The sequence below is a fragment of the Trachypithecus francoisi genome, unplaced genomic scaffold (genome assembly GCF_009764315.1).
Source record: "Trachypithecus francoisi isolate TF-2019V2 unplaced genomic scaffold, Tfra_2.0 Lachesis_group7, whole genome shotgun sequence".
Lineage (NCBI taxonomy): Eukaryota > Metazoa > Chordata > Mammalia > Primates > Cercopithecidae > Trachypithecus > Trachypithecus francoisi.
In genome coordinates, this window is record NW_022681472.1 from 16,848,207 (window position 1) to 16,872,726 (window position 24,520).

At 39.2% G+C, this 24,520-nt stretch overlaps 1 protein-coding gene across 8 annotated transcripts in view; it reads right to left on the minus strand.

Annotated features, from left to right (window-relative positions):
- ASPH (aspartate beta-hydroxylase) overlaps window positions 1-24,520 on the minus strand; it is a 220,819-nt gene that overhangs the window by 33,500 nt on the left and 162,799 nt on the right. For all 8 annotated transcript variants that reach the window (XM_033203414.1, XM_033203413.1, XM_033203412.1 and 5 more), the window contains 3 exons: window positions 23,339-23,437; window positions 20,312-20,401; window positions 14,910-15,047 (listed from right to left, as the gene is read on the minus strand). In XM_033203414.1, coding sequence (XP_033059305.1) covers window positions 14,910-15,047; window positions 20,312-20,401; window positions 23,339-23,437 — 327 coding nt within the window. The remainder of the gene's footprint in view (window positions 1-14,909; window positions 15,048-20,311; window positions 20,402-23,338; window positions 23,438-24,520) is intronic.

The following is a 24,520-nucleotide window of genomic DNA, read 5'->3' on the forward strand; positions in this document are numbered from 1 at the left end:
TGTTAAGCCAGTTTGTTTTTAAATTGGGGACCCTAAAATGTCAGCGTAGATAAGTCTATTCTTGAGGCCATGCAGTTTCTTGAGTTGCTGTAGTACCAGGTGCCTTGAATTTCTTCTTTGGAAGCTTCTCTGTAATTACTATAGTTTCTGCTATCTTGGATCCACCAAATCATCTACTTCTGTTTTCCACTATCAAAATTACATGCTGACACTGTTCACCTGCTATTGTCTCCCTTTAAAAAACAACATTTGTACTATTTTATTCCTGTATTGTTATTTAAGTGAAGTTTCAGGTGGGGGGGGCGCTATTAAATGCATGTGCTCAGTTTGTTTAATCCTTCTTGACTCTTTTATTTCATTTTATTTTATTTTTGAGACGGATTTTCGCTCTTGTTGCCCAGGCTAGAGTGCAAAGGCTTGATCTCGGCTCACCACAACCTCTGCCTCCTGGGTTCAAGCAATTCTCCTGCCTCAGCCTCCCGAGTAGCTGGGATTACAGGCATGCCCCACCACACCCAGATAATTTTGTATTTTTAATAGAGACAGGGTTTCTCCATGTTGATCAGTCTAGTCTTGAACTCCCAACCTCAGGTGATCCACCCGCCTTGGCCTCCCAAAGTGCTGGGATTACAGGCATGAGCCACCGCACCCAGCCCACTCATATTCTCTATATATCTCTAATAGTTGACCGTTTTTTATTGTTTACCTCCTTTTCTCCTAGACTAGTCAAATCTTGTAATATGTAATCCAATCATCTAGTGATGCTTAGAAAGAAAATCCTATTGGCTGGCAAAACCCTTTACTAGTCTTTCAAATACATTTTTAAGAGATCATCACACTCAAAGTAATGATATTCCACATGCTAGAGATAAGCAGTAGAAAGTAGAAAAAACATTATCAGCATACTTTACATTTTGAATCAAACTCTGCTAATCCATATATTGAGTTCTTGTTGACCTGATTTCTTTTGCCTCTTGGCCTATACACTTTCCTTGCATCGCTTGGTTAGTATACCCTCAATCCCATGACATGCTCAGATGATGATACGAGTGATACTTGAAGCTTGACCTAAACCATTTTAATTTTATTCTAATCAATCATAATTGGTCTGAGCTTTAAATATTTTATTCTATGTGGGAAAATAGAACCATTCCGAGAAATGTTTTTGCTTAACCAGTTAGTACAGTAAGGGGATTTACGAAGGAAAGTCACTAATGGTAATTTGCAAGGGCAGACATAACAAAGTACCACCGGGTGGTTTAAACAACAGAAATTTCTGTTCTCACAGTGCTGGAGGCTAGAAGTTCAAGATCAAGTAGAGCAAGTTTGGTTTCCTTCAAGGCCTCTCTCCTGGGCTCACAGAGGGCCAACTTCTCACTGTCCTCATGTGGTGTTTCCTTGGTTGGCATGCATCCTGGGTGTCTCTCTTTGTTTCCAAATTTCCTCTTCTTATAAGGACACCAATCAAATTGGACTAGAGTTCACTCTAATGACCTCTTTTTAACTTCACTATCTCTTTAAAGGCCCAAAGACATAATACAGTCACATTCTGAGGTCGTGGGGAGTAGAATTTTAGAGTAGGAATTGTGGGGAGCAACAGTTCAGCCCATAACACTTATGTAGATTCAAGTTTGAAAACGCTCTAGCTACAAAAGCAAACAGCAAATGGAAGGGGATCAAGAATATATTCACGTCAACATGGGAAAAGGTAAATTCACGGGAGCAAAATAAAACAGTTGTGAAGAAACGCAGGAAGAGCTGTTTTAACATGTGAACAAAACAACAACTCTTAGGGTTCCGTGTAACATAAGCAAGATTAGGTAAGTAACTGTTCGTGACTAGCTGTTAAGAAAATGAGGCATTGAGAAAACAGGCATTGGAAATTGAGAAAAGTACCAGAGTTGTATACATTCCTTGAAAGTTTCTGACTCTAAGTTGAGCAAAGGGATGCTGTGAAGGGCTATTATTGGCAACCTCTGTGTATTAAATTGGAGTTAGAATGAATTGATAACATTGGTGCATTAGTATAATGTATACTAAATTTTATCTAATTGCTTAAGAATATGTTTGTCATTAGTTATTATTTGAGGAATTACGTATCTTATTTTTAAGAGATAAAATCAGCTTGCCTAAATTTTTGCCAAAGTATGCCTATACTCTAAACATGGTAAGACGAGTAGCAGTGTAATCTGTCTTAGAAACAACATCCCAGGATGGGGGGATCCCCCTGGGTGCTGAGATGAGGTTATTAAATCAAACACCATTGGACTGGAATGCTATTGCAGCAAATTCTCTTTGAAATACTTCTAACAACACCTCTAAGGAAATCGGTAGCTTTAAAGAGTCCTAATGCATTTTGATTAGATCGCCTTGTTTTTCAAGTTTGAATATACAGATAAAATAAAACAGGTGACTTTTTTTTTTTTTTTTTTTTTTTAAGACAGAATCTCACTCTGTCGCCTAGGCTGGAGTGTAGTGGCATGATCTTGGCTCGCTGCAACCTCTGCCCTCCAGGTTCAAGTGGGTTTCCTGCCTCAGCCTCCCGAGTAGCTGGGATTACAGGTGCGTGCGACCATGCATGGCTAATTTTTTCTATTTTTAATAGAGCCAGGGTTTCACCATGTTAGCCAGGATGGTCTCGATCTCCTGACCTCATGATCTGCCCGCCTCAGCCTCCCAAAGTGCTGTGATTACAGGCGTGAGCCACCACACCCAGTCAACAGGTGACATTTCTTATTGTGGAAATAAAAGCCAATTAAGTGAGAAATGCAAAGGCTATTTATTCTAAGTTTGCTACAGCAAGGGGGTCAGCCACTATCACTTGTGTTTTGGCAGACACTCTAAAGGCAGGAAGAGGAGTAGGAAAGCTTTATAATAGGAAGAGAAGGCTTCAGGCATGCTCTGAGTGGGGGCTGTTGGCCTAAGGAAGCTAGAGGTGGCTAACTAGCAGCAGGACATCCTGTGTGATTGGAGGAGGGTGCATATTTGGCTCTCTCTGGTTGGTCCTAAGTTGGAACCACGGACAAAATTCAGGGAAGCTATTAATTATTAATCAAATCCTGGCTATTTGGGGCTATTCTGATTGTTACAGAATTGATTGTGTAGCTCCCTGGATGGTTAGTAGATACAGAAGTCTGGCTTCTTGCAAGTCTGACTTACAGCATGCTGGTTTCCTGGGCTGTTTATCATAGATAAGGGATTGGTTTCCTGGGCAGGTTACTGCAGGTTGTGGGTCAAAATTCTATTTTTACATATAGTCTGGCTACTGACTGTGAATTCAGTCTCTCATCATCCTTGCTGAAGGAAAAGGATAACATGAGGCCCCTAGCTAGCACTGGGGCGACAGGAGAGTCTTGGAGAACTGACTTTTGCTCGTTCTAGTGAGTGAGAGAAAAAGGATTGCTTCTCCTGAGAGGAAGGAGAAAAGATAATCCAGGTTGCCAGGACAAACAACCAGCCTGAGGGCTTCAAGAACTCAGATGGCAGAGGAGACCCGTATCCCTCATACATTAGCTCAGACAGGCAGGGAAGCCAGTCTGCCCTATCAGTCAGAGACGGTAAAGGGAAGATGGGGAGCTGACTTCATGTCCCACCTACCGGCTGCGAACAGTGCACTGAGGGACCTCCTGAGTGAGTGATGCTAGAGTAGCAGCCCCACAGTCGCTCATCTCAGGCAGCTGAAACTTTCTGTGTACATAAGCAACAAATTACTTGACAAAGAGATAAACAAATTGCTTATAATGTGTATGTGCATATGCTCATTTTTTTCTAAGAGACAGGTCTTGATCTGTTATCCAGGCTGGAGTGCAGTGGTACAATCATAACTCACTCCAGCTTTGAATCTCTGGGCTCAAGCGATCCTCCTGCCTCAGCATCCCAAGTAGTCGGGACTACAAGTGCACACAACCATGTCTGGCTAATTTATTACTATTATTATTATTATTTTGTAGCAACAGGGTCTTGCTATGTTGCCTAGGCTGGTTCTAACTTCTTCAAGTGATCCTCCTGCCTCAGCCTCCCAAAGTGCATATGCATATTTAAGACATCTATCTGTGTAGCATATTGAGACAAATCATGACCTACTGAATTAAACATTTTAGAACCCCAAATGGAGTACCAGCCTAGAGGTATAGTTTGCAATTATTCTGAAATATCAAATGCTGTGCCGTGAGTTCCCAAAGAGAGTCAGAGAGAAAGCCAATTTGTAGGTCTTTTTTTTTTTCTCCCACATTGACAAATAATAAAAACGCACTGATTTTGAGTTCAGAAAAAAAAGCGCCTCTTTGTATGAAATAACTCAAAGAATCTGAAACACTGTGTTCCTTTGCTCTGCTGCCATAACTGGCATCATAGGCCACCCTATAGCCTTGGCCGTGTGGCCTCTTATTAAGGGCTTGCATACAAACAGCACAGAGGAACATCCATGATGGAAGGCTTCATCTTGTTTAGTGTTTAGAGCCTTACTAAAACCTCATGGGAGAAGAGGAGCTGAGGTAATTATATTGAATTTAGAGATTAAAAGCAAACAAACAAACAGGCTCAGATGGGTAAAAGGACTTGCCCAAAGCGTCAGAGCTGACAGCAAAACAAATATGTTTCTAATTATAGAGCCCTTTTAAAAAGTTCACCTTTAAATCATGCAATTATCAAACTCCACACTCCAACTGTTGTTTTGTTGACATCTTCAGTGAAACTGTCATCGGAACCCAAACAGTTTAAAGTTCCATTTAGAAAGATAAGACTAAGCTATTATGTTAATCTTAAGAAATTGCTTTCAGTACTTCTTGATACTATATTTACTTTTACATGAAAGTAAATTATATAATTAATCCTCTTAATTTACAGCTTAATTCTACTATAAATCTGACATTTTTGCTTCTTTCTCAAACTATTTCATTTCAAAAGCAGTCCAGTGAAAACATTCAAATACTTAATTACAAAGAAAGAAATGTTGAACCACTAATTTAGTGCTGTGTAAGTCTTATTTTTGTCTAGGTGAAGTCATTCATACACAATGGATTTCTTAATTAATAAAAGCCACAGTCTGAAGGAAAGTGACAGAGTGCTATTCTAATCAGTCATTCCAATGCACTATGTCACATCACTGGCAAAGTATTACTGGGCACTCTTCCAAATGCAATAAAACTACAATATGAATAAAGGCAAACTTATCTGTGATGCTGTTTTAGATCACAAAACTTACTTGTGATGCTGTTTGGATGTGTTTATATCCAAGTAGCTGTTCTGAAAAACTGGGAAAAGAATGCAGGAGCTTTCCTTTTTCTCAGTGATGAATGCAGAATTAGGTAGCAGGAGAAACAAATACAAAAGATATATTATCGGCCAGGTGTGGTGGCCCATGCCTGTAATTCCAGCACTTTAGGATGCCAAGGTAGATGGATCACCTGAGGTCAGAAGTTTGAGACCAGCTTGGCCAACATGGTGAAACCCCATCTCTACTAAAATACAAAAATTAGCCAGATGTGATGGCAGGTGCCTGTAATCCCAGCCACTTGGGAGGTCGAGGCATGAGAATCGCTTGAACCCGAAGGGCGGAGGTTGCTTTGAACCGAGATCACGCCACTGCACCCCAGACTGGGCGACAGAGTGAGACTCCATCTCAAAATATATATATTTAAAATTACAGTTTTTGTGATCAGTGGTAGTTGTCTGTACGGGTCTGCAGCAACCTCAATTCTTGTCTCCTCAGAAGAAAGAATTCGACTGAGGGGCATAAAGCAGGAGAGACTGAGGCAAGTTTTAGAGCAGGAGTGAAAGTTTGTTAAAAGCTTTAGAGCAGTAAGGGAAGGAAGGAAGGAAAGTACACCTGGATGAGGGCCAAGCGGGCTGAGAGACCAAATGCCCTGCTTGACCTCTTGGCTTGGGGTTATACTTCCAGGATCTTGCGTTACTTCTCCCCACTCCTGAGAGCTTACTGGGAAGCTGCTGATCAGTTTCAGATGTTTTCTATCCATTAGGAGACTGCCTTTCCCTGGTGCCAGCTGTGACCAATTATTACTTTAGAGAAAAGTTAACAACCGCCTGACCATCATGTGACTGTCACCTAACACTTCTGGTGTGTGTGTGTGTGTGTGTGTGTCCGTCCCTCTCTTGCGCTGCTCATGCCTGACGAGCTACCTACTGTAACAGTTTTCAGTTGCTATTGGTTGTTTACTTTCAATGTTACTATAGTGTTTTCTATGAATGTGTGTTTACTTCTAAATTAGTGTGGATCAAATAGTTAATCCTGAAAAGGAAAGCAAAACTCTTAAGCTTTAATGGCTTTTCTCTAACGATAGGCGATATTTTCTATTTTTACCCTAGCAAAGACTTTAATCCATTTTTGTTTCAATTTCTATGTTAAATAAGCCCAAGGCACTTGGCGCTTTGATAGTTGTGATTTGGGCAACAACCTACTCAATTTTAAAGAAAAGCTGAAAAGAGAAAACTACTGGAATATTTTTCGTTAATTTTTTCCTTGAGTTGAATAGCCTCTCCACACTCCTAGTGCTAGAGCTGCCAAATTATATTTACACAATGAGGAGTGATATTTTTTGGGTGTGTGTCCCCATCCAAATCTCATAATCTCATGTTCAATTGTAATCCTCAAAGTTAGAGGTGGGGCCTGGTGGGAGAAGATTGGACCATGGGGGCGATTTCTCATGAACGGTTCAGCACCATCATTCTTGGTACCATCCTCGTGATAGTGAATGACTTCTTGTGAGATCTGTTCGTTTACATGTGTGTAACCCCTCACCTGCCCCAGCTCTCTTGCTCCTGCTCCTGCCATGTAAGCATCCTGTGATTGAAAGCTTCCTGTGGCCTCCCCAGAAGCAGATGCCACCATGCCTCCTATATAGCCTGCAGAACTGTGAGCCAATTAAACCTTTTTTCTATATAAACTACCCAGTCTCAGGTATTTCTTTACAGCAATGCAAGAATGGAGTAATACAAGGGAGAACCATGACAATTCAACCAAAGGGGAAAACATACATCATGCAATTTACTGAACACTGTCCCCTGCCTTCACGAAAACTGCACTCTACCTCTCACTGTAATATACAGTAAGAAGTAAGTTGAATGAAAATGTGCTATCAGGCCAGGCGCAGTGGCTCATTCCTATAATCCCAGCACTTTGGGAGGTGGAGGTGGGTGGATTGCTTGAGCTCAGGAGTTCTAAACCAGCCTGGGCATCATGGTGAAACTCCAGCTTTATAATTTTAAAAATGAGAATTGAAAATAAAATTAAGAAAGGGAAATGCGAGGCTGGGTGCAGTGGCTCACGCCTGTAATCCCAGCACTTTGGGAGGCCAAGGCGGGCGGATTATGAGGTCAGGAGATCGAGACCATCCTGGCTAACAAGGTGAAACTCTGTCTCTACTGAAAATACAAAAAATTAGCCAGGGGTGGTGGTGGGCGCCTGTAGTCCCAGCTACTTGGGAGGCTGAGGCAGAAGAATGGCATGAACCCATGAGGCAGAGCTTGCAGTGAGCCGAGATCATACCACTGCAGTCCAGCCTGGGTAACAGAGCAAGACTCTGTCTAAAAAAAAAAAAAAAAAAAAAAGGGAAATGCCCTATTCATGGTAGTTAAGTCATTCAAGGGCCAGAATCTGGGTAATTATTCTAAAAGTATTTTGGCCAGACGTTGCAGCTACCAGATCTAGAGGGTTTCCACTTTAAGATGTCAATACTTGGGTGATGTTCCATGACCCATAATATTCAATTCTGTAATTTGAAAATTACAATAGAAGAATATCTTGATGTTCCAGGGTCTGTCAACTAAATGGTCAATGAACTCTGGGTTTCTGCACACAGCCAGCTCTCTGAATGTCATAGTCATTATTGTCAAGTGGTCATCTTGACATTACTTTTTTTAAGTCATAAATTAACTTTTCTGCAAATAAAGATAGTTCTCAAAGTACAGTCACACAGCATGGAGTTGTAACCATGAGATGCCACAGACACTGAGATTCCATGCACTGAGAACCCTATGATTCACACTCTGATCTTGCTTTTCTTCTTAAAGCAGAGTTTAAGACAGGCAGGGCTGAAAGAAAAAAGCCCAAGGAAATAAGAATTTTAATAAAATGCTTGATATCAAAAAGGAGAAGGAGACAAGATATATAAGCAGAAGTCAGTAACTTTGAGGGCAGTAGCAGGGTATTGGCAAGCAGATAAATTTTGAGCACAAGGAGATCTTTTAGCTGATGATTCCTAATTTCATCCCTTTGTGGTCAGTGAACATGATTTTTATATGATTTCAGTGCTTTTAAATTTGTTGGGGCTTGTTTTATGGCCTAGCGTATAGTCTGTCCTGGTTAATGTTTCATGTGCACCTGAATTGGATCACTTTTTGAACTCTATTTTGTTAATCTGTACTTTTTGATTGGAGTATTTAATCTCCTTACATTTAATGTAATTGCTGATAAAGTCTGCCATCTTATTATTCATTTTTAACGTTCTTTCCTTTTTGTTGTTGTTGTTCCTCTGTTCCTCCATTATCGTCTTCCTTTACAACAGATAGATATTACTAGTGTGCCATTTAATTATCTTGTTGTTAATTTTACCCTACTTTTCTGAGTTATTTTCTTAGTGGTTGCCTTGGGCACTAGAATTAATACCTTTAATTAAAACAATCTATTTCAGTTTAATGCTAACATAATTTCAAGGGCATATAGAAATTTTGCTCCAACATAAATCTTTTCCCCTTCCTCCTTTGCACTATTATACAAATTACATCTTTCTATAAGTCTATAAACATACATATTACATTTATTGCTTTATGTATTGGTTTGAAATAAGATAGAAGAAAAAACTAATAAAAATACATATATTATCTCTTTTAAGTTTACCCATGTAGCTATCTTTAGTGATGCTCTTTTTTTTTTTCTTCATGTGGATTTGTATTACCATCTGGTGTCTTTTTATGTCAATCTGAAGAATTGCCTTTAATATTTATTGTAGAGCAAAAGATATTGTCTAGCATGAAATTCTCCCAGTTTTTATATATCTGGAAATGTCTTAATTTTGCTAGATGTAGAATTCTTGGTTGGCAGTCTTTTCTTTTCAGTATTTGAATGTCATTCATTGCCTTCTCTCCTCTATGGTTTCTGATGACAAGTCAGCTGTTCATCTTAAAAGGAAAGTTCCTTTTATGCAATAAGTCCTCTTTCTCTGTGTGCTTTCAAGAATCTCATTTTATATGATTGTAAATTTGAGATTAGAATTTTAAAAAATAAAATAAAAGTGAAAATAAATTTTTAAAAGGATCTCATTTTGTCTTTGGATTTTGACAATTTGATTGTGATGTGTCTAGGTACGTTTCTGAATTTATCTTCCTTATAATTCATTGGGCTTCTCGGATGTGTAGACTGATGCTTTTTTATCTAATCTGGGAGATTTCTGGCCATTATTTTTTCAAATAGTCCTTCTGCCACCTCTCTTTCTTCTCCTTCAGAGGATTCAATTATGCATATGCTGGTACACTTGATGGTGCTCCATAGGTTGTTTTCTTCATTCTCTTTTTCTTCTGTTCCTCAGCATGGGTAATCTTAAAGAACCTATTTCCAAATTTGTTGATGATTTCTTTCATCAGTGTAAATCTGGTGTTGAGCCCCTGCAGTGAGTTTTTTAACTTAAGATATTGTACTTTATGATTCCAGATTATCTGTTTGGTTCTTTTTTTTATAATTTCTGTCTCTTCATTGGAATTCTCTATTTGGTGAGACGTCATTGTAATAATTTCTTTTAAGTCTTTAGACATAGTTCTCTTTAGTTATTAAAATATATTGGCAGGCCAGGCGCGGTGGCTCAAGCCTGTAATCCCAGCACTTTGGGAGGCCGAGACGGGCAGATCACGAGGTCAGGAGATCGAGACCATCCTGGCTAATACAGTGAAACCCCGTCTCTACTAAAAAATACAAAAATCTAGCCGGGCGAGGTGGCGGGCGCCTGTGGTCCCAGCTACTCGGGAGGCTGAGGCAGGAGAATGGCATGAACCCGGGAGGCGGAGCTTGCAGTGAGCTGAGATCCAGCCACTGCACTCCAGCCTGGGCGACAGAGAGAGACTCAGTCTCAAAAAAAAAAAAAAAAAAAGGCCGGGCGCGGTGGCTCAAGCCTGTAATCCCAGCACTTTGGGAGGCCAAGACGGGCGGATCACAAGGTCAGGAGATCAAGACCATCCTGGCTAATACGGTGAAACCCCGTCTCTACTAAAGAATACAAAAAACTAGCCGGGCGACGAGGCGGGCGCCTGTAGTCCCAGCTACTTGGGAGGCGGAGGCAGGAGAATGGTGTGAACCCGGGAGGCGGAGCTTGCAGTGAGCTGAGATTCGGCCACTGCACTCCAGCCTGGGCGACAGAGCCAGACTCCGTCTCAAAAAAAAAAAAAATAAATAAATATATATATACTGGCAATAGCTGATTTGAAGCCTTTGTTTAGTAAGTTCAGCATCAGGGCCCCTCATGGGCAGTGTCTATTGACTGCATGCTTTTCTGTGCATGTATATACTTTCCTATTTCTTTGTGTGTCATATAATTTTTGTTGAAACTGGACAGTTTTTAGATAATATAATGTGGCAATCCTGGAAATCAGTTTGGTCCCTCTCATAAAATTTGTTGTTGTTCTTTTTTGTTATCATTGTTGCTATTTGTTTGTTTACTGACTTTCTGGATTAATTTTGTAAAATCTCTATTGCCTGTAGCCTTACCTGTAGTTGCTCTGAGCACTTGTAATGTTAAAAAAAAAAACAAACGAACAAACAAACAAAAAAAACCCCTGCCAATAACTGTTTTGACTAATAGCCTTGGGATAGAGCTTTTCTTACAAGTGAGGACAAATAACAACAATGTCCTGAGAATGCAGCTTTCCAGGTAGCAAGGGAGAGGTTTAAAATAGTGACAATGCTCTGGGTATAGAAATTTGTGAGGTACTAAAAACGTGATGTGGGCCCACTAGTACCTGGAAAGCTGTGGTTTTCACTGCTCCAGTGTCGTGAGATTGCCAGTTTTTAAGCCTGCTCTGGAACTGGGGAAGAATGGTTGGGAGCAGTTAAAGTTACTGTCCCACAAACTCTGCTATTCTTATTGGGGTTCAGCAGTTTTCCTTCAAGAAATATTCCTCTAATTGTTGTATGTCTTTGCTAATGTACAGAGTTCTAAAGAAGTGGATTTTAACAATTTTTCTCAGTGATTTTGTGGAGGGGTAGATTTATGAAGCCATTCCCTCTGCCATTCTGATGTTCTGCCTCATTACACAGTGTTTTATAAGCAATTAAATGCTTGAGGTTTCATCAGGAACTGAGAACATTCTAAATATCCTTCCCTCTTAAGCAGTAACAATTTCAAGAAAACAAGTACCTTTTCCCCTTGCTCCTAAAATAACAGTTAGAGATAATTTTCTATCTCTCTAGGCCTTCCTCTCCTGGTGCAGTGCAGTAAGGGAGAATTTTCCTCACATTCAGGAAAAAACAAGGATACCAATTGTTGCAACTTCTTATATGTAAGAAATGCTTAGTAGTAAGATTTTTATATCCCTGGGGCTTCTAACATGTCTATAAAAAAACTAGAGAAAAGGAAGTTTATAGAAGGTCATACAATGAACCTAATTTTTGAGAACCCATCATGTATGAGAGACATGGTCCCTGTCATCTTAGAAGATACAGTCTCAGAGAACTAAGAGACTTTAGAATATAGTGTGTTATTTAAAAAGAAAGTATAAAGTGCTTTTGGCTTTATGCAAAGGACCGATATTCCAGAAGAAGTAACATCTGAAGGATAAAAAGGAATTGGCTGTGAAGGACACAGAAGAGAAGGAAAACAGAAAGACATAAAGAAGGAGTCCTCCAGGAAAGAGGGTTACCATATGAGAAGGTCTGTTGGAAGAATTTTGGCTGGAATGAGGATGGTAAAAAGCAGTGGTAAGAGATAAAGGCAGACTAAAGCTGAATCACTGATTGCTGTGGTCTGAATGTTTGTGTCCCCCAAATTCATACGTTGAAATCTAACCACTAATGTGATAGTGTTAGGAAGTGGGGCCTTTGGGAGGTGATTTAGGTGAGTAAGATTATTGCCCTTATAAAAAAAAGCTTCAGAGAGCTGCCTTCTCTTTTCTATCATGTGAAGACACAGCAAGAAAGCACCATCTACAAACCAGGAAGCAGGCCATCACCAGACACTGAATCTGCTAACACCTTGATCTTGGACTTCCTCAAAGTAAATTTCTATTGTTTATAAGCCACCAAGTTTATGGCATTTTGTTACAGCAGCCTAAATGGACTAAGACACTGACCAAAACTGGAAAGCTGGAAAAGGATATTAACCAAGGGGTTACGTGGCGAGTTAATGTTCACACCGAACGTTAATGTTTTAATAGAGCTGAACATAGGATAGAAAGAATGAGAAGTACATTTGGGGAACACAGCTTTGGTAGAATTTTCACAGCAGTTAAGCCCCAGTGGAGAACGTTTCTTAGAAAATGAAAGGCAAGAAAAAGAGAAAAGAGAGCAAAGAACAATGTTTGGGTCCATGTCAGCCCATAGTAGACTGCCTTCACACCATCAATCATGCTTCTTTCTTCTTAACAAAACCCTGGCTTTGAGCATCCACCTTCTTCCAGATAAACCATTTACTAGCTCTAGGGGTTGATCTGTTGGTTTAAGAATAATCTCATAGCCACCCACCAGTAATTCAGCAAGAGTGGAAATCTGACTTAAATTGGCTCAGTGAGACTGAAAGGAAAGATTACTGTTCCTTAGATGATAGAGAGATACACCCTTTCTCCTCCTGGAAGCCAGCTCCCTCAGCCTGTTGCCAGCCACCTGGTGTTTCAGACTCACTTGTAACTGTGAGTACCCATGAGACATGGTTCCCACCAATAGAAGAGGGCCTGCCAGGAGGTTTCCAGAAGGCCAGTTAGGGCTGGGGTGGTAGCCATGTCACTCTTTCCCCCTCTCTTCCAGTGGCTGCTGGCAGCCATCCTGCAATCAGCCAGCACAAGTACAAAGCTGACCAAGGAGGAAGTGCAGAGTCAAGAACATCTTCCCTTGATTATACTGCCCTGGAGTCTGTCCTACTGCTAGACTTCCAGCTGTTGTCAATCAATAATATTTCTTGTTGTTTAACCCAGGTTTGAATTGCATTTCCATGTCTTGAACTTGAAAGGATCCCAAAAGGTACAGTAGAGAAATGAACACACAAAGAGACCATGAAAAAAAGACAGTAAAGCAGAATCAGAAGAGTTCGATAGGATCCAATCTGAGGGAGGGTGAAATTTAACAAAAACAAAACAAAACAAAACAAAACAAAAAACCCCAGACAGTGCTAAATGTAGCCGACCTATCAAGAAAGGTATTGTTCCTGTGGTATTTCTAATCTGGATATGGAACTTTAAAAAATCAATCTGTATTAATTGTCACCATACCATGGTTCCCTGAGCCATAAAATATTCAAAGGCTAACCAATGACAGCCTACTTTACAATTGGATTATGAGGATTATAAAGTATGCTTTTATAATGACATACAGAATAAACACAGTCAAGTAAGACATAATCTAAGTACATGAAAACCTCTTTTCCCCAAGTAGACCAAATTAATCAATGAAGTCTTTTAAGTCTTATAGATACAGTTTATTTTAGATGTTACTTAAAGGGAAAAAGTCTGAAAAATTTAAACATCCACCTAAAGGAAGAAAGAACAGTATGGCAAACCTCCATATATTCATCATCCAGATTCTAACATTATCAATATTTTGTCACTCTTGCTCTTCATCCCTGCTTCTTGCATGTGTAAAATTGATTGTTTGAACATCAGAATATATTTTCTTAAATAAACCATGTACAAATAGCAATTAGAGTCCGAGGTCAAAACCCTGAAGCCATCTAACCTGTAAGATACATGAAGTTTTTACATTCTGAGTAAAAAACAACATGATTGAAACTATGAGTTAATTAACTGTGAGTCCCATTTTATGACTGTGTCTAAGAGGAAGGGGCTTACCAAAGCAAAAGTAAACTTCTGACCAGCCCCTACCAAAGGCACCAAGTAGAGAGTGTTAAAGTTCAGGTTTAACCTACTAATATAAAACCTTCCAGTTATTTTTATAGCTATTTAGAATCACTTAGTTTCTCCAAATGCCACAGCATTTTCTGCCACCGCATTTTCTTAAAATATTTATAACTGCGTTTTCTCTCCATAGCCACAGGGCCAGTGGGTCTCAAAGTGTGGTCCAAGGACATCTGAGAATGCCCTAGACCCTTTGAGGGGGTCTGCAAGATCAAAACTACTCTCTTAATAATACAAAGATATTATGTGCTCTTTTCATTCTTTTCTGGGCACACAGTAGAGTTTTCCAGAAGCTACATGAGGTAGGATATCACAGCTCTAATAGGTACATGTGTGAAGTACATGTGAGGATTCTCCTGTTGTCTATTAATCCAGACTCCAAAAAGATTTGTAAAAACACAAAACAATTCCAATCTTCTCACTACATTTTCTGTTTTGAAAATATAATTATTTTTTTAAAAGTTATTTATACTGACATGTTATGAGGTTATTATTTTTAAATAATTCATAAATATATATACAATTTTCTTTCACTTTTCATGTCTAATGATTCTATTGGTAGATGTAAACCACATTCCTTGGGGTAGTCAATAATTTTTAAGAGTGTAAGAGGGTCCTAAGGCCAAAAAAGTTGAGAACTGCTAAGTTTCGCACAAATTCCCTTCATCATCTAAATGAAACTTTTGCTTAATGAGATGACAATTCTTTTTTCATTATATTTTGCAAGTGTCACTAGAAATAAAATCCATCTCTTCCCTGGCATTCCTTTTTATGATAAACATTTTCTGATTTTGAGTAGGAAATAGACAAAGATCTGGTGAGGATGATGTCTAAGTTACACTCACCTTTACTAACTCTGTGTAGCCCGTTTCTTTTGGGGTCCACCAAGGCTGTGCTTTCAGTCCATTCACATTGTAGAGTGAGCGTTGCCAGACAGATGCAAAGTGTCCTCTCTTGTGCCCAAGCTCATACCACTTATATGCCTGAAGGAACAGAAAGAGTGTGCTCCAAACTGTTCCTTCAACAGAGCATTAATTTTAAAATTGAAGACATTAAAAATAAGGTATTACTATGACACATTTAAATAAAGAGCTTGCTGCTAGGTACCCAAGTCTGTTGAAATCTGGTGAAAATATTGCTTTTTCACTGGGTTTCTGATTATGACCTATTTGTATAATAAACATGTACATCTTCTTTTTCCCCTTAGGCTGCAGTCTCTCTGGATAGTGGATTCATGCCCTACACATTTTGGTCTCCCTCAGAGTGTCCAGCAGGGAGTCTAGCACTTATTTGTTGAATGCATAAATAAGATACCAATGGGTCTTTTCTATTTTATGTTTCCTTTAGAAAAAGATTATGATTTTAATAATTTCTTCAAAGATACTTGCATTTACTGAATCAGAATGCTAAAATAAAGAGCAGCTTCTTTTCACATGTTCTTTCCACGTCCACATTTAAGAAGGTCACCCCAAGGCATCAGAGTGCAAACCCTCCATTAAACTAAGTAGACAGAAGGGAAAAATTATTCTGAGTGGGCAATAAATATAGTGATAGCCCATTTTAGATTTTTAAAGAGGAAATTTCTGTTCATAATATATATTTTTTCTGCCATAAGGGATAACATATGTGGCTTTAGGCTAGCTGCAACATGATACTACTTGCCTCCAAGACTAACCTTTTCAGGGACAGCTGGCTATGGAGTATGACACTCTTTATGGCTCCTTCAAATGATGCCCTCACCATATGCTCTCCAAGGAGCCCTGCCCAGTTCCTGCACCAAGCACGCTCCATTGTCTTTGGAATGGAAAGCTTTCTAATGGTGCACTTAATATTATCCCCTCCACTATTGCAAACTTGATCTAATGATTACTTTTACAGAGATAATTCAAATGCATTTTTGATAAATAAAAATAAGCATTTCATAGTAATTTGAGCATCTTCTTTGTAAATCACCAGTTACACTTTAAATGTAAAAAATGTTAAATTTTCAGATTTTCCCTCATTAGGAGAATGAAGGGGGATAGCAATACCACCTCATATTTTCAGTAACACTTTACATTGACTACTTTCTTTGAATGTGTTATCTCATTCGATTTTTCCAATAACCCCAAATATCTCCATTTTACAAATGTTGAAACAGGTTTACAAAGGCTAAATCATTTGAATTAGCATCTGGGGCTCTTGGCAACTTATTCTACTCTCCTCCTATTTATATAATTTAGCAAACGCTATGAAAAATGATTTTCTTATTTAGTTGTCTTTTTTATTAATATCTGAAATTAAGAATGCATATACAAATCATTCTTAAATATTTTCCTTACAATACATATAAGTTGTAGCCAGAATTCCTTTAAAAACCAGAAAGTTAAAATGATTGTTATGTAATTTTTTAAAAAAATAGCATGTATCTTTGAAATTAATTTGACTATTGTGGTTATTTTTGTCCGATTTAAATTTAGGATTTTATTTCCTATGCTTTTCAGGGCAAAAGTGAACAATAATATTAAGGACAACAGATTAGTTTTTCAAAAATCTGACAGTCCATTTTTGAGTCATTACAATTCATTTTAAGGATTAAGTGTATTGCTAGAATAGTGAGAAAAAAAGTTACTGTAGAAAAATAAAAACAGCAAACATTATAGCTGTAGTTCAAGAGTTGGAAGTCTTAGATTTTAGTCTTGTCCTTTAATTAGCACTCAACATGCTAGATGTCTGGGCAAGTTACTTGATTTACAATAGCATGTTTAAACTATCTATAAGGTCTTTTCTGACACTCAAAGTAAGTAATCCTGCATCAAGTAGGACTCTTTAATTTTTCACTCTCCTGTCATTTGAATTTTAGGAGAAACAAAATTGTGAAAGTGATATACCAGAAATTTTTAAAAATCACCTTTAATCATATGTGACACAGGGGACCCAATGAATTCAGCTAGATTGCTTTTGAAAAAAACATCTAAACCACTTTACAATAAAAACTGTGATAAAATCAAAGATCAAGTTAGAATCCTTTGAAAATTTCTCTACTATTTCCTGTCTAATCAGCAATTTTGCATATGTAATTAGGAATATTAAAATAGACAGTGGGAGGCCCTGGGACACAGGGGCAGTAAGAGCCCCTGGGTCACGTTTAAGAAGTTAAATGTGTTTTATATCAATGTTGTCTCTACTTTCTTCCAATCATTGCTATGTATGGTTTTTATGCACATGTATGTGCGCACACACACACACACACACACACACAGAGAGACAGAGACAGAGAGAGAGAGAGAGAGAGAGAGAGAGAGAGAGAGAAAGTATGTCAGATGACTGGAACCCAGAAAAGCCCAGGCCACATCTGTGGAATGGGCTGTCTTAAGTGTCCTCAGCTGGGGTATGTTCTGCCTGGAACCCCCTGTCCAATGGGGCCTAACAGACACACTTCCGGTGGACACACTTCCAGTGAGAAGAGCTGGCTGCAACTTGCCTAAGGATTGTAAATGCCATCCTGTGCACACAGAACTTTATGTTATTTTGCATAGCAGGCTTTTTGAGCATAGGGTGGCTTGAAAGAAACTGAGACCAAAGCAAGAAACAACATCCAGGTTCTTACAGCTATCATTGAGGAGGCAGGTGACAAAGACTGGAGTTGGCACTGACTGAGCAAGAGGGAGGGTGAGGGGGATGCCAAAAACGTGAGAAAGCCAGATCTCCACAGCTGGCCCTGACTAGACTGGAGTGAGGAGGAGAGGGAGGAGCTCAAGCTCACTCAAATCTTGATCCTAGAAAGGTGGGAATATCACTGAATGAAAGAAGGAACCTAGGAGGAAAAACGATTTAGAGAAAGACAAGTAAGTTGTCTGTGTGCCATCATGTGGGACACTGAGCAGGCAGTAGACGTGAGAATGGGGACTTGGAGAAGCAGACTAAATCTAGCTAGAATGTGGATTTGGAAGTTATGGGAATACCGAGAACTGCTATCTGAATTGCTGCAAGACTCTCATGGTTTGTCCCCCCTCTTCCTGACCCATACTAAATGGACCAGTTAGAAGAATTTTCCTCAAAACCCATTTTCTGGCCAGTCTCTGCAGCACAGAGGCTGTGGCTTTGGTTTTTGTGGATCCATCCTCTTTCAGAGTTGGAGCAGTGCTCTAGGCATAAAAAGTGAAAAGTGTTTACTTCCTGATATGCAAACTCAGAGCATGACAGCCAAGCCAGACTCAACACCTAATATTGGGAATATACTAACATGGAGTTTCTACAGGTTTGTTTCTGTTCTGTAAGAACAAATCCTTCTGAACTTTTTAAGTTCAAGAACTGTGCTGTTCTTTGCATATTCATGATAATTAAGCTGGTAGAACAGTCCCATATGTTCAAATCCCAAGCCCTTAACAAGTGTGTAGTAGTGAACTCTTTGCCCTTGAAGTAAGGGCTGTTTTCATCTAAGATGTGAGACAAATCATAGGCTTCTTTTATCTGTCTTTGCCGTGGACTCTGAAATGTTCAAAGATAAATTAATTAGTGACAATTACATTTACAGTAGTCAGATATGAACATTTATCCAGTGTTAGATGTTGTAGCAAAATCTTTCTTGTCCCTCTCATTCAAAGGAGTTGTGAGCCATTATGTCTAAAAGAAAAATGGGATGCAAAAATGATTACTAATCAGCAATTTCTTCTCCCTTCTTTCTCTTTAATTCTAATATCTCATTCTATTTCAGTTGACTGGTAGGTTAGAGGGGGAAAGGTACAGATAAATAGAAATGTATAAATTAAAAAGTGTTGGGTGCAGCACACCAACATGGCACAAGTATACATATGTAACAAACCTGCACGTTACACACATGTACCCTAGAACTTAAAGTATAATAATAATAATAAAAAAGAAAGAAAAAAAAGTGTCAATTGTCTGAACTTCTAGTACCCCGAAATTGGTTCATGTTCCTAGCAGACAATTAGCTTATCACAAACCCCTTCACTTCTCTGAACCCTCAGTTCCCCAGATGATTCCATGTTCTTATTAATTTTAGAAACCTGAATCTGTATTATCCTTAGACGTCACTTTATTACATACATGGAATGCAATGGTTACAAAGATTCAGTGTCTCACTTTACCCTTTTATCCACTGACTCTAAGGAGAGCCCAGCTCTTACCCCTGCAATGGAGCAAGACAAGAAAGGAGGGCTTTGCTATCCAATAGGGCTGCATAAATCGTAAATCATGATAGACTGTGACAGAGTTTTGAAATTTACAGTGCATGACATCATGATTAATGAGACAGTGTTATGTTTATAGAGGTAGACACTGTACACAGAAAAAGAGAACCATTACAAAGAACACATGGAATTTGTTTAGCTACTACAGTTTTTTTTTTTTTTGAGGCGGAGTCTCGCTCTGTCGCCCGGAATGGAGTGCAGTGGCCGGATCTCAGCTCACTGCAAGCTCCGCCTCCCGGGTTTACGCCATTCTCCTGCCTCAGGCTCCCGAGTAGCTGGGACTACAGGCGCCCACCACCTCGCCCGGCTAGTTTTTGTATTTTTAGTAGAGACGGGGTTTCACCATGTTAGCCAGGATGGTCTCGATCTCCTGACCTCGTGATCCGCCCGTCTCGGCCTCCCAAAGTGCTGGGATTACAGGCTTGAGCCACCGCGCCCGGCCAGCTACTACAGTTTTTGTGTCAATCCCTATCATTACTATCACCACAATGTTCATCTTATACTTGGTATTAAATATTTCAGAGGATAAATTACACAACTAACCATTAGGATCTGTGTGCTTAGGAATCAGCTGATAAAGACCTCATTCTAAAAAGAACTTATTTTAAAAATTCCAAAATAAAATGAAAATGAATCTAGGCAAACTGTTAAAATATTTCTAAAAATTTAAATTATTTCAGTGACATCTCTTCATTTCAAAATTTAAAAAATACTTTTCCAAGGCAAATTCTATCTCTCTGTACACACACAGACACACACACACAGATACACGCAGACAAAAACATACACAGACATGTATCAACTTAGATATTGCTTTTGTGATTACTTAGCTGATTTCTTGAAATAAACTATAAAAGCCAAATCCTAAAACTTCTTTGAAGGGTTAAGCTGGAGTTGTTGGGTTGTTCCAAAGATAGTTTAAGTAACTAAATAGTTTACATCACTGCTTTCAAAAGTTCACACTCAAAATATTTTTTGAATTCTAACTTTTCCTAGAAATAACTATTCTCCCAACTCCTCTGTTAGAGGGAATCAGAAACTCACACACCCATTACCTCTTTGTTCCCAACCCTCTGCATGGCATCCCCCAGGTGGAAATAAAATCTCCCATCATCAGTGCCAGGATCTCCGGATTCTATTCCTTCCTGTAGAAAGGATAGTGTTAGCATGGGTAAAATAATTAAATACCAGATTCCATTAATTGATTTACGTAGATTTTCTTATGGCACATTATAAGAAAATCTAAAAACCAGAAAAATATATCTCTGTATTAAAATTTGGGAATGAGGTTACTGATCAACATTTGCAATGCCAAAACAAAAGGAGGTCATAAAGCTAAATTTAATAATGCATTCATCATTAATTCACAGTGGAATGGCCCACAAAATTAGTATGATACTTTGTGTACCTTCTGTGTGGGAGCAATCATGTTTCAATATTTCAAAGAATTTCTCTGGCTGGATAGCTCTTACATTTATTTTGCTCTCCAAATCTGACCATATGTCATCTAGAGGCATTTTATTCCTAAACCAAAATGTTTAACTGCTCATGTTTGAAGTGATGGCAGTCCAACTCCAAGTATTATTTATTTCCATTTAAAACAAATGTGTCCTTACCTTTTTTTTTTTTTTTTACAAAACATACAGGAGAATTAAAGCCAATTTGAATCTTTAAAAATGTAGTTTTTATTAAACAAATCCCTATTCTAAAACATTTCTAATTCTCTGATTTCTCACACAAGGACTGAAATTGAGATTGATGAACTCCATTCCCTTCCCCGCAAAGAGAAAAGATATTAAAGCAATAGAATGAGTTTAGAAAAGCCGAAGGACAAAAGTTAAGAATATCTAAATGTCAAGGACTTCTTTATAAAAATCTGCATCCTTGAGGCCTCTTCACAAGAAGCTTATTCTTTCACTAGGAAGAAATTGCATTTACATAATGTTGGAAATGAGCAAGCTGCATGACAGAATGGGAAAAGCATCACTCAGGACAGGAAGGGAGCTACGGCGAGGGCTTCTTTTTTTTTTTTTTTTTTTTTTTTGAGACGGAGTCTCGCTCTGTCGCCCAGGCTGGAGTGCAGTGGCCAGATCTCAGCTCACTGCAAGCTCCGCCTCCCGGGTTTACGCCATTCTCTCGCCTCAGCCTCCCGAGTAGCTGGGACTACAGGCGCCCGCCATCTCGCCCGGCTAATTTTGTATTTTTTTAGTAGAGACGGGGTTTCACCGTGTTAGCCAGGATGGTCTCGATCTCCTGACCTCGTGATCCGCCCGTCTCGGCCTCACCAACACTCAAGTGTCCTTGCTTAATAACTGACCAGCCCAGCTCTTGCTTTCCCCATCTCTGAAGCAGGCAGAGTAGCAGTAAGCCATCCTATGTCAAAGGAAATGTAACAAGACACTTTAAATCACAGAAACCCACATGCCCACAGGGCCCTGGCAGGAAATGTGCAGTGCTGACAGGGGTCCAGGGACAGCCCCTTCCCAAGGGGGAAACACTGCTTGTCTGTGTGCAGGGAAGTGGGCCAGATATGACGTTTCAAGAGAAAGTAGAAGTCTGCATAATTATATAAACATGCTCAGATTCTCAAATAAGGCAAGCAATTAAAATGGTTTTTAATAGAACTATGCCAGCCAAATAAAACATGCAAGCTATTTGCAATCAGTGGGTTACTATTTGGGATCTCTGATTTAAGTCATGTGAAAGAAAGAGATCATAAAAGTGGAATATATTGCTACTTTAAAAAAAAGCCTACATCTATCTCATCAGCTATGCCCAATATGGTAGCTGCTAGCCACACATTACTGCTAAAATAAAAGAAAATGAAAAATTTACTGCCTCAGTCCCAGTGGCCACATTTCAGGTGCTTGATGGCCACATGTGGCCAGTGGCCATCATACTGGAGAACACAGATGAAAAACATTTCCATCACAGTAGAAAATTTTTTTCCTTTTAGAGACAGGGTCTCACTCTGTTGCCCATGCTGGAAGACTGTAACATATTCACAGCTCAACGCAGCTTTGACCTCCTGGGCCTGAGTAGCTGGAACTACAGGCACGTGCCACCACATCCAGCTAATTTTTAGAATTTTCTGTAGAGATGGGATCTCACTATGTTGTCTAGGCTGGTCTTAAACTCTTGTTCTCAAGTGATTATCCCACCTTGGCCTCCAAAAATGTTGGGTTTACAGGTGGGAGCCACTGCAACTGGCCCACAGCAGAAAATTCTTTTGGGCAGCCCTGGGATAGACCACCTGTGATTTTGCTGAATTGATGAGGATTTAATTAGATATGAGAAAAAAAGCATATTTTAATTTGAATATTTTGAGCAATGACATTTTCAGCCAGTATTTGTTACCTCATTTTGTGTGGGTAGCTAAGTGTACTATTCTGAGTACAGTAAATATATAACTTGTAAAAGGAACATATAATGCATTGTCTGTGTGTGTGTGTGTATATATATATATATATATTTTTTTTTTTTTTTTTTTTTTTGAGACACAGTTTCACTCTGTTGCCCAGGCTGGAGTGCAGCCTCTGTCTCCTGGGTTCAAGTGATTCTCATGCCTCAGCCTCTCGAGTAGCTGGGATTACAGATGCATACCACCACACCAGGCTCATTTTTGTATTTTTAGTAGAGATGGGGATTCACCATGTTGGCAAGGCTGGTCTCGAACTCCTTACCTCAGGTGACTCACCCACCTTGGCCACCCAAAGTGCTGGGATTACCGGCATGAGCCATTGCACCCAGCCCATTGTCTGTATTTAAAAATATTGAAAGCATCACCAATTTTGTCCTCCTTTGCCATTTATTAAAAACTAATAACAACTTCAGTTTTATACATGTTTAAATAAAATGTTTTCTAAATTATCTCTGCTCACGTGGTTGGTATTCTGACATCTGACACTGTTGGTTACAGTGGAGGCCCACGCTGCCTATGAATGTCGTGGTCTGAGGGTGGACATCCTGAGGATGAAAATACTCGGCAGTGCATGCAATCAATCCACGAGGAACAAGCACGTGTGTTCCAATAACTTTAAGGACTCGAAAGATGAAAGGAGAGGGGAAACAGTGAGCATTACCTTTAAATATGGGATGCTCTCAGCAATCTTGTTCTGTGCCTTCAGGATGAAGCCATAATGGACTTTAGCAAAGCCATCATTAGGTGTCACACTCAGCACCTAAACTCAAAGAAAACACAGAACATAACTCAAAGAAAACATAGGTGATGGCTTAAAAAATTCTACAAATGACTATCAAAACCAGTTTTAACTAGCTTTGTTGTACTTGGATTAGATTATGATGTTACAGCTGAAAACACATTAGTACTTTGTCTCATGGCAATATCATTAAGCTGAAATGGCTCCTTTTCCCCTCAACTCAATGTGCTTTTCACGTTTACACAATGGTTCTTCAAGAATGAAGAAATGAACGAAAAGGCAATAACCGTTAAAGCATCACTTTAACAATGCAAATCAGCAAAATATCTCTCAATTGATATGACTTCAGTATTTTTTAGTGATCAAGGGAAAATGGCTTTAAATTTGCTATACTTGAAGACAATTCTGAATGGTTATTAGACATCACTTCATATACAAGCTTTATACATTGTCTTAATTAAGGGAAAATTTAGATTTGCGTTTGTAATACATCACAATCCATTCATTCAACAGAAAACTTCTTGAGTGCCCAGACCATTTTAAGCCCTGAAGATAAAGTGGTGAGCAAATCCAATATTCTGTGATAAAACCCAGGTAAAATTTCATATTAATCACATCATTGTTTATTATTATATGTATTCATTATGATTTAAAGATAAATTATGCAAAGTACCTCCAAATTAAATATTAATAGTGAGAGACCAGAACAACACTCAACTTGTGAAGCTACTTAGACAAAGTAATTTATGGAACAGAAGAGAAGGATGGAGAAGGTTTGAGTTGGTGCAGGTAGGGAAAGATGCATCTCCCATCTCTTCTCCCCATCCTTGAGCCTGAGTAGAAAAAGGGAAGTCACAGCCACAGTAGGGCTACAATGGGGTTACAAAGAAGGAACAAGTGTGCACACAGGGGACACCAGGCCCTCGGGGGGCCCACACAACACACACTGCAGATGCTGGAGCATTTTTAGCTTGCATCTGGTCCTGTACCTCATCAATGAGCAAATCTGGTCAACACTACCTTCAAAATATATTCAGAAACATACCGTGTGTCACTTCCTTCACCTCTGCTACGCTGACCCAAGAGAAGTGTCTCATCATCTCT